At 48.9% G+C, this 10,616-nt stretch overlaps 1 protein-coding gene across 4 annotated transcripts; it reads left to right on the forward strand.

The window, feature by feature from the left end:
- The first annotated feature begins 1,350 nt into the window (after positions 1 to 1,350).
- Positions 1,351 to 9,556, forward strand: MMP7 (matrix metallopeptidase 7). 4 transcript variants are annotated; one of them, XM_081799587.1, is made up of 7 exons: positions 1,351 to 1,492; positions 4,195 to 4,421; positions 4,504 to 4,652; positions 4,803 to 4,871; positions 5,975 to 6,103; positions 7,594 to 7,755; positions 9,264 to 9,556. In XM_081799587.1, exons 1-7 carry the CDS (start codon positions 1,364 to 1,366, stop codon positions 9,290 to 9,292), a joined length of 894 nt encoding a protein of 297 aa, XP_081655713.1. In that variant the 5' UTR covers positions 1,351 to 1,363; the 3' UTR covers positions 9,293 to 9,556. The 4 variants fall into 4 exon arrangements, with proteins under 4 accessions (XP_081655713.1, XP_081655714.1, XP_006741360.1 ...); XM_081799588.1 differs by having other exon boundaries at positions 5,975 to 6,091; XM_006741297.3 differs by lacking the exon at positions 4,803 to 4,871.
- The last annotated feature ends 1,060 nt before the right edge of the window (positions 9,557 to 10,616 follow it).

Here is a 10,616-nt window from a genome sequence, read left to right on the forward strand (position 1 = left end):
CAGGGGAATGCCTATTTATCCTCTCAAATCCAGCTAAAATGTCACCTCCTCCATGGATCGTTCCTCAGTTCCCATGGGAAGGATTAGCTGTTCCCCATCCTTGGTAACATTGCCTACTACAAGCGTTTGTCCCGTTGTACAGGGGGTCCTGTACCCCCACTCTAGAGTATAAGCTTCTTTGGGCAGGGACGGGGACTTGATCCTGTTTGTTCATTTTTCACTAATTACAATTCAGAGGAACAAGACAAGAAAAGATTTCTTTCTTGCTATCCAGACGTGACTGTTCAAGGGAGTTACTCAAATTTATTTAAAATATTTGTAATATCTAATGCTCTTTGAATTACTAAAGTTAACAGAAATAGAAAATATAATATCTAGAGAATGCCTTCAATGCAAAGATCATGGAAAACCTCATAAAACCCGTATTAGCTGATCCAGATCTGTAAGTAATTCATTTATTTTATAAACATGCATCATGCACCTGTTACATACCACATGCTGACTAAAGGTAGGAGGTTCTCAAGTACAGCTGAACTGTGATGATACAGAAGTATGGCATCTATGTAAAGAGAGCAAATTTAATTTATTGCTCTGGAAAGTTTACTTTTGCTAAGTCACAGCACCCAATCTCCAGATGATTTAGGAGATATTTGAATAAGTAAATTTTTCAGCTCCAGCATATCTGGCGTGTTTCCCATGATGTAACGCAGTTCAAAGCCATGGGACTCTCCCGGGAAATGCCTAATATAATGACAAAATGGAGAGGCAGCTCTGGACTGGGAGTCAGGACTATTCTCACCTAGCTGCGACATTGGGGAAATAAGCGAATCTGTCGTTTTGGCTTCAACTTCATCTTTGATAAAAAATAAAGGAGTTGGACTCAAATCTTGACTTGAGAGACCGTTACAGAATGTTTGCTTCATAATTATTTGATTGTTTGCACGTCTTACGCAGTTTTCCATGCATTTCAAAATTTTTAAAAATTCTTTTAACATGCATGGTACAGTATGTCCCGAATTATGCTCCCCAAATTTTAAATTATGAAGACATGTCTGAGTAGCAATTTGATTCCAGCAAATAAAATGAGTTAAATTTATACAGCAAACAGGGCCAGAAAAAAAAAAAAATCCCTTGAAAGGCAAATACACCGTGTGCTTCCTGCACGTAAGGACATAAAACTTCCTTGTTGCCATCAATGAAAAGCAACACACGCCTCCAGAGTTCTGCGGGCGCTGAAAAGGAAGAAAACCCTCAAACGAGTCACCTGTTCCCACGCTCAGGGCCGAGAGCTATAAATGCGCGTGCAGGCCCGGCCGCGCTCCGCAGACCGGCGTGGCCCGGAGCGCCCCCGGCCACCGCAGCGATGGGGCCGGCCGCCCTGCTGTGCGCCCTGTGCCTGCTGCCCCGCAGGCTGGCCTGGCCCCTCCCCGCGGAGGCTGCGGAGGCTGCGGAGGCTGCGGGCGCGCGGGGGCCGCCGCGGACACAGGCTCAGGTACGTCCCTGGCCCGCGCCCCGGGGGCTCCCGCCGCGCCACCGGCGCGAGCAAGCGCGATTTCCGATTTGGGTGGTTTCCTTGAGGGCAGATGTTCCGGTCCAGTAGCTGTGAGGAGCAGGCGGCCCGGCGGCCGGTCGGTGAAGCGTCCGACGCGTGGTCGGGGCTCTGATCGCGATCCCGGGGTCGGGCGATCGAGGCCCGCGTTGGGCTCCGGGCTCGGCGGGCAGTCTGCCGGAGGGTCTGTCTGTCTGTGCCCGACGCACGCCCGTGCGCGCGCGCGCGCTCTTAAAAAAACAGACAAAACAAAACCCAGAGCATCTTCAGAGCCGCCCAAACTGGGCTCACGTCGCAGCTCTTCCCGCCCTCACTGCTACACAAATGCGGGAATGTTGCTACACTTCTCTGAGCTTCAGCATTCTGACTTGGAGGCCGGGGACCATGAGGGGTGGCGCGGAGCACTTACGCAGAAGCTGGAACAGTGTTTCCTACTCAGTGAACTCGAGTTGTTAGTGTTACTCTTTACTGGGGCTTGAGATTCTTTTCCCGAAGGGCTGAGTGCTGCCTCTCAAGGTGGGGACTCCGGGCAGTGGAGACGCTTGAAATCAGAAAACAAGGTAGAGGTTACAGCGGGCCGTGACCAGCCGGTGGGGACTCTGGCTCTGCCCAGTGGGGACAGCGATGCTATGTCGCTGCTCACGGGATGCTGCTCCCGAGTAAGGAAGTGACGGCAATGTCAACTATTATGCAACTATCATAGACCATAAAGTGCTTCATATACCTTATGTCGTCGAATCTTTAGCGCTATCCCGAGAAAAAGAGATAGCCGAAGTTATGTTGATTCACATACTTGATAATGATAGTGATAGGTGTCAAGGACAAGTTTCTCTGGTTTCAAAAGCCATGGTCTCTCCAATACACTTCTTAATAAGCAACCCCATAAGTATAAATAATTAATATTTGGTAAAATAATGGGTTGTTGACTCCTAACTGTTGTTCAAAAATTTAAACTTAAAGCGTAAGAAAAGTCTACTTTTATTTCACATTAACGTTGACTTTGAAAAAGTCCCAATAATCTGTTAGATTGAACCATGTGAAATTACTGATATCTGACTGTGGGGTTTTTTTTACCTGAAATTTACAGCAATTTCATAAAATCCAATCTAACAGGTTCTCCAAAAGGGGTACATTTGCAAGTGCATTGAGTCCCTTTACTTCCTGCACACATTGCCAATAAACCAGGGAGACGTTCGCTGGGTTTAACAGAAGGCAGGAAAGTTCATATCAAGAATGCAAAAAGATTTCTTCCAAAAGAGTGTCTTTGTAAAGCCCATAGCTCAGGAAGGGATAAAATGACTCATTTGTTTTTAAATAACAGATTCATTCCTAATTGTCATGGATGAATAGTGTTTGTTGTGTTGAACAAAACACAATCCCTGGGACCTTGAAGAGAGAGGACTAAGGTCACTTACATAAAGTGCACATTCCTGAGAGGTTCGGAGACAAGTAACCTTACCGCCTACCGCAATTAGCGCGTGTGTTCGCCAGCGTTTGAATCGTTCCAGCGAAACCATCGTGCATCCTGGAGCCCTCGCTATTGTTCGAATGCAATGGGCTTTGGAAACAGAACCCGAGTTCAAATGCAGTTCCTCCCGGGGGTGACCCTGTGCCAGGGATTTGCCTGTCTGAGCGGCGACTCTTCATATGTAAATAGGAACAACAATGCCACACCTGCGTCCCAGCGCAGCTTGAGGTTTGGAGGAGACAAGGGCCTGAGCTCCCGGTACAGTCCCTGCCATCCTCATGTCCGCACACAGGGGCCCCCTGAGAAAGTCGCAGGACCCAGGTGCACGTGGGGCCCGCCTGGGAGACCGGCTGTGTCCTGCAGCCCACAGGATGGGCAGTGAGGGAACTCAGGGCCAGCTCTGCTGCTAAGTTAGTAGGTGGCCCTGGGCACATCATTCAGCTGTGCGAGCTTTGCTGTCTTCACCTGGAGAATATGCACAGTAAACAAAATAATTTCACAGTATCCTCTCCCAGCACTAAAATCTTAAGATGCATTAACCCCAGCGAGGCCCAGACCTCTGGAGAGTCTCGGATGTGGCTGTGTGAGTTGGACCTCTGGGCGGGATCTCTGCTGCGCCCCTAAGGACTCGCTGGGTGCTCTTCCCGCTTGGCTATTATTACAAGCAAGTCTGTGCTTTATAAACTGTACGGTGGGTTTCTCCTCAAAACATTTACCGGGAGAGGGGCCCCTGGGTGGCTCAGTCAGTGAAGCGGCTGCCTTCCCCTCAGGCCATGATCCCAGCGTCCTGGGATCAAGTCCTGAGTCGGGCTCCCTGCTCTGCCGGGGGTCTGCTTCTCCCTTTGCCGCTCCCCCTGCTTATGTTCTCTCTCTCTCTCTCAAATAAATAAAACCTTTAAAATTTAAAAAAAAAAAATCATCTTCTGAAAAAAACCATTTAATTGGATAAAAGGGACATGGAGGGGCCCTCTGGCTCATGAAACGGAGTGACAATGCATCCTGATCAATATTAAATCTTCTCCTCATTGATGCACACTTGTTTCACCTGGTGGCTACGTAGCTACCTTCACACCACGACTTGAGCCCCCAGGAATCTGAGGCAAAGACGCACAGCCTTCTGCGATCTAAAAAGAAGACAGTAAAGAAGATGACAGAACAATCCCTCTCTTTCCAACAGGACTATCTCAAGAGGTTTTATCCGTCTGACTCAGAACCGAGGAAGGCCGACAGCTTCGAAGCCCGACTCAAACTGATGCAGAGGTTCTTCCGTCTGCCGGTGACCGGAGTCCTGAACTCCCGCGTCCTAGAAATAATGCAGAAGCCCAGATGTGGGGTCCCAGACATCGCAGAGTACTCACTCTTCCCAACCCAGCCAAAGTGGATTTCCAGAGTGGTCACCTACAGGTTGGTCCCCTGGGGCTCGCCTCGGCAAACACAGCCCAGCCCTCCCCCTGAGGCCAAACCCTGTTTTCTCGTCTGCTGCCAGGGTCCTATCGTACACGAAAGACCTGCCACGTGTCACCGTGAATCAGCTCGTGGCAAAGGCCTTGACGATGTGGAGCCAAGAGGTCCCGCTTTCCTTCAGGAGAGTTTTAGTGGGGACGGCGGATATAATGATCAGCTTTGCAAGAGGAGGTGAGAGGGTCGCTGCGGCGGGTCCTGCGTGTTCACGCAAGTGCGTCCCTCTGTTCAGGATTGCAAACTTTTCTGTGTGTGATCTTTACGTACACTACGTACATGATCTTTACGTTCACAGGCACTGCACCTTTTCTTTCATCCGTGTAGAGCCACTGTTTCCAGCAGGGGATGCCAAACGATGGCCCGTGAGCCAAATCTGGCCCACCATCTATTTCTGTAAATAAATTTCGATCCTTTTTTGTGAGGGGGGGGGGCAGTTTCAGCACTTCACGGGTAAATATTCATCAGCACACAGTGATGGTCCTTCATTTACCCATTATTGATGACTGCTTTGGGGCTACCATGGGAGAGCTCAGTAATCGTGACAGATACCACCAAGCTCGTAAATCCTAAATTACTTATTATCTGGTCCTTTACAGAAAAAGTTTGCCAACCCTGTTCTGTAGTGTGAATCCTGACAGGTGTACATATGCGTATCTATATATATTTATGGGACAAGTTAAAATATGGCTAACTAACATCATTAAACCAAGAAAAGGGTTACAACTTCCAAAGGCCCTAAGTGGTCTCCCCGATGGCCTGTTGCCAACCCCCTCAATGGGGTAAGAAAGGAGAAACTGAGAGCATTCAGATTACAGGATTTAAGGAGCTAGAACCCATATACAGGGGCTGCTATTAATTGCTAGCATTTTATGGTGCAGATTTAAGGAAAAATGTTGTTCTCTTTGGTCTGTTCTAATGTTGAACTGCCCAGGTGCTGTGAACTAAGCTGAATTTGAACTTTGGCCACAATACTGACAAGGCCAAAGAACATGTCACGGAAGGCAGTGACCACAGCAGTCCATGTCTCTCAAGAAATGGATCAAATCAGTTGGATTCAAATGGATACAGCCTGATACCAATTCAAGAATAAATATCTCTGCATCACAAATAAACGCACTAACAAAATTCACTGTGACACTCTGTGCCTGGTTCTCCCAGCTTTTCACGAGAGATTGTCCTAAATGGTGCACAACTATCTTGCTGAGTGGGGTGCGGCACTCCCGCTCCATCCTGCCGCCATTCGGCCAAGCACAGCGACCGGATTTAACACCTCGATGCCCCTGGAAGTTAGATGTGGTGCATTTAAAGTCCCATATTCAGGAAGCCTTCGAGCTCTGGTGGTGGGCAGTGCCGAGAAAACCTGCCTGGGACCAGCACCACGCGCTGAGTGCCCACGCCAGGCTGGTCTTTGCAGCCTCTGTAATTGCGTAAACTACAGGATCAGAGGGCCAGAGACCGACTCACTCACTAAGGGCAAACCCCCTGTTTTCTTTCAGCTCACGGGGACTCCTACCCGTTTGACGGACCAGGAAACACCCTGGCTCACGCCTTTGCCCCTGGACCGGGCCTAGGAGGAGACGCTCACTTTGATGAGGACGAGCGCTGGACGGACGGTAGCAGGATAGGTATAGGGCCCCCTCGCTCTTCTGCTGCACGTTGTTTTTAGAAATCTGAACTCCCTCTACCAACGTGAATTTGATAATTGCCTTAGTTAATGGTAATTACCGACCCATCGTTAACTGCCAATGACTATGTGCCTCAAGTGCTTTATTTCGTTCCATGTGCTCACAAGGCTGTGCAGACAGAGGATGGGAGGAGGCTGTGGGCTCAAACCACGGGGGGGTTCAACCAGCCACTCGCCGCGCGTCTTTAGTCAAGTTATGGACTTCTCTGAGCCAGTTTCCATCTGTGAAGTGGGACTGTAAGTCCCACCTCCTGGGATTGTGGTTGGAAGTAAATGAGATAATATTTCTACAGTGCTTTACACGGTGTTGGGATAGCTTAGTCATTCAACAAATTAGAGTTCTTTCTATTTCCCAAAAATTAGTTGTTTTTTTTTTAATTGGAGGAAAAGGAGGAGCAGAGACTATGATACTTAAGAATTGTGTATAATTCTGAGATCATCCTCTATTGTTCAAAAGGAAGCCAGCCCATCATATTTGTCACCTTACAACATGGGAGATTACAGACACACCCCAGAAAACTAATGGAAGAAAGCTCTGGTATAAATAATACCAAGTGCAGACGATTCTAACACTAAATTAATTAAATAAAATAATGTGGCTGTCACTGTCCCTGAGAGGGAGATCTGAACTAGTGTTTGGTGATGGAAATCCACCGCCAAGGCGACGCCTGGCTGTCAATCCAGGCTTGGTGAGGGGGTGACACTGGCTTGCTTCCACGTCCTGAGGGTCTTGCTCATCCCCCTTCCTTCCTGCTCAGGGTGGGCTCACGGAGCGTCCCCAGTCCCCACCCACCATCGCAGCGCCGGCCCCTCCGCCAACGCCCAGGCCGGCACCTCCCACCTTACGGGCAAAGCCTGTCTGTGAGTCGGAGGGAAGATGGCTCAGTAAATCAGGAGCCAAGCCCAGCGTTACAGTCCTGGCTTCGTCAAAGCCAGCCTCCTCTCTCCTGATGCTCAAAGTCCTGTCGGTGAATGGCCAGTGTTTTCCAGACAGTGGGCAACTCCCAGTAGTATGACAAACCTACCCAGTGGGAGTGATTCTCTGTTGAACAGACGAGGACCTGAGGCTCAGGGAGGTCAGTTCATGTGGCCAAAGTGTCCAGCTGGTGAGCAGCAGAGCCGGGTCTCGAGCCTGGGTCCCTAGTGCCCCTGAAGCCTTTGCTTTCCACTCCGGAAGACTGCTATCTGGGTGATTACATAAGAAAAACAGCACATTTTTGTAAACGCAGAGGGGTGATGACATTAGAGCGCCCTCCTTTGATTCTCCTTCTCCGCCCTCCACTCCTGAAGGCCTAGACACAAGTAAGTGAGCTGCAAAGGCTCTGAGGAGGTGTGCATACTTGCAGTTCTCTTATTTTTTATTGCACGCTGTGTACGACGTTGTTTACAGAGCTGCTTTTAGAGTTCCTGTATGTCACTCTTGGGTTGTAGGAGTTAACTTCCTGATCACTGCGACCCACGAACTTGGCCATTCTTTGGGCCTGGGTCACTCGTCTGATCCCGATGCCGTGATGTATCCAACCTACAGAGTCAGAGACTCCAAGAACTTCAAACTTTCACCAGATGACATCGAAGGAATCCAGAAGTTATACGGTAATATTTATGATTTCATGTCGTCTCCTCCGGGCGGGCGCACCTGAGAGGAAAGACTGGGAAATGGGCATCCACTTGGGAAACACACTGGAAGTTACACCTAAAAGCCCACTGCGGGCAGAAATTTGAGACCTTAGATCCTCAAAACGTCACCAGGCTACTTTATACGGCAAGGATGTTGATTTTAAGTTTTCGATAATGCAGTATCATTTGGTGACATCAGGAAAATGACATGACTGAGGTATGCGGCTCACTGTTCTTTCTTGCTCGGTGCAGACACTTTAGAGAGTGTCCCCCTGGGGGGCTGGACTGAGGAACAAAGCTCCTTCCTCCCCAGCCGCTGAAGAGTCTGAATGATCACAAGAGTAATGAAAGTGCTTTCAAATGACAGGGCGATGTCCTCAGGAGAAGATCATTCCTGGAATAAGATGGATTTAAGACATCAGTCTAACCTAGAATTTACTATCGATGGCATTTCCTAAACTGTGTTCCCAGAACACTGAATAGTCCTACAACTCCTAAAAAAGGAAGCTATGGAAAAGCAAGTTCAAGAAACAGCATCTGTTGTACTTGAGGTGCACCTGCCACTTGAGTTAACCCCGCACTCCCTAGATTTTAACCCTCTTTATGGAACGCCAACTGAGCCCTGGCAGAATAGCATCTCAGAGAACACGTTCTGGAGAATAGCACGTAACTGTGCCTTAAAGTTGTGACTCAAATTGTTGCTGTTGCCAAAAAGTTCATGAAACACTGGCAATTGTCGGTAAAGTTATCACCAACAGAACAGAAAACAGTGCCTCCCCTTACATAAATCCGCGGCGCTCGTGGAATAGTCCATGGCATGTATCACTGTCCCAGAACGCTAAGAAAATGAGAAAGGGACCCCAAAAGGGACGGACTAGATATCACATGAAGCAGACAGACCAAGGCATTGAATTCTTAAGTGTTAGACAATGAGGCCCCCCAGTCAAAGTTGGCTAGAGGTAACTTCTGGACAAATGAAAGCAAGACTTAATTAAATAGGTTTTAAATTTAGCGAGTTCATTCATCCAAGAAGTCGCCATATGAACAGAAGATATACATTCAAAAGAGTATGATTAAACTCATGGGTGTTCTTTCCAGAATAATACAAATAATAGCTGCAATGCATCTCGCATTTAGCGCACCCAGCATTTCACATGCTTTCACTCACTTAATGTGACAATCCAGTGAGTTGCTGTTATCCTCATCTTGCACGTGGGGGGTCTCTCGTTGAGAGAGGCCGAGTACTACCTTACCCAGGATGGCGTGACTGGTAGATGCAGAGACCAAGATGCAAAGACATCTGCCCCAGCCCGCACTCCATCCAACACCACCCTCTTCGCCTCTGGAGGGTGGTCTTCAGAACCTTTGTTCCAGGCACAGAAAAATGGGCTGGGTGGATGCCAGATTGTACTGACTGCAACATCTTAGGATGGGTTTTAAGTGTTGTATCCCATGTCATGTGTTCTTATTTTCCCTCTTAACAGGAGAGAAAAATAAATCAAGAAAGAATTAGGAGCGTGGGGAAGAACACACGTTCATCCAGTGGATTCTGTGGGGTTGGTCCCCAGCCAGAGTTAATGCTCATGGCCCCTGAGCTCCATTTAGCACCTTGTCCGTCCTTCCCTGCACCGCGGCTGGTTTTCACCTGTCTCGCTCTCCTGGGGAAAGCATGAGTGTCTCCTTCCTCGATGACTTTCCTCGAGCAGCTTGCACTGGGTAAATGGCAATAAATGTTAAATACACAGATAAATAAAGTTTTTACTCCGTGGCAAAAGGGTTTCTACCGGGAAGTACTGTTTCTGTGTCAGAGAAGACGTGCTCTATGGTGAAATCAAAGATCAAACAAACAAAAGCCCCACATCACTTCGGGTCTTCAGCTGATCCTGCCCTGTCCCCAGGCGGGCAAGGAGGGAGCTCTCCATTGGCACAGCTCAAAGGTGCCCAAGTTCCCCTTTCCCTCCTGGCCAGGCTCTCACTCTGAGTCTTCTGGGAAGTCCAGTTCTTCCCACAACAGGCATGTGCATTCCCAAGATTTTACATTCCCATAGTCACTTGTGGCTGAGTCCTGCCCCAGACCTGATGTCACTGGTTCTCCCCTGACCCGGCCATCCTGGGTTCCCTGTGCTCAGCCCAGGGCCAACCCAGACGTCAGTCTCACCCTCTTCTCTTTAACTTTCTCCAAGCCTGTCCCGCAAGGCTTCCGGGACCCCGTGGACACTGCTAAAGACCTGCCTCAGCAGTGGGATCGCACGTTGCACCAGGACCATGAAACTGGACATTATCTCCATCCCTCAAATCCTTCCCCTACCCCAGGATCACAGATTTCTCACTGGCCGCCCACCTCCCCCAACCCCACCCTCCTATCCCCACACCTACACTCCACTCCTCACTTCTCCCAGAAACTCATTTTCCTGACGTCCACGCAGCTCTCTCTGCAGCGAGAGACTCGCGAATGTGTTTCCGTGGGAGAAGCATTCTCTGTAGAAGAAAGAATCAGCGAACTTGAATATAGGGCAGTGGAAATTATCAAAGCTGAGGGGGAAAAGGGAAAAGGATCAAAGGAAAGTGCAGAGTGTCTTGCAGTGTCTTTGTCTAGCTTTGATATAAGGGTAATGTTAGCCTTGTAAAATAAGGGAGTGAGGGGGAAAAGGGAAAAGGATCAAAGGAAAGTGCACAGAACCTAAGGTGCCTTTGGGACAGCATCAGGCCGACCCTGGTGGGAATGCCGATAAGGAGGGAGGCTCTGCCTGTGAAGGGACTGGGGGGGGGGGGGTGTCTGTGGAAAACGTCCGTACCGTCCCCTCGATTTTGCTGTGAACTTAAAACTTCCCTAAAAA

This window comes from Leptonychotes weddellii, chromosome 11 (genome assembly GCF_054177405.1).
Source record: "Leptonychotes weddellii isolate Sample4059 chromosome 11, ASM5417740v2, whole genome shotgun sequence".
Taxonomy (NCBI): Eukaryota; Metazoa; Chordata; class Mammalia; order Carnivora; family Phocidae; genus Leptonychotes; species Leptonychotes weddellii.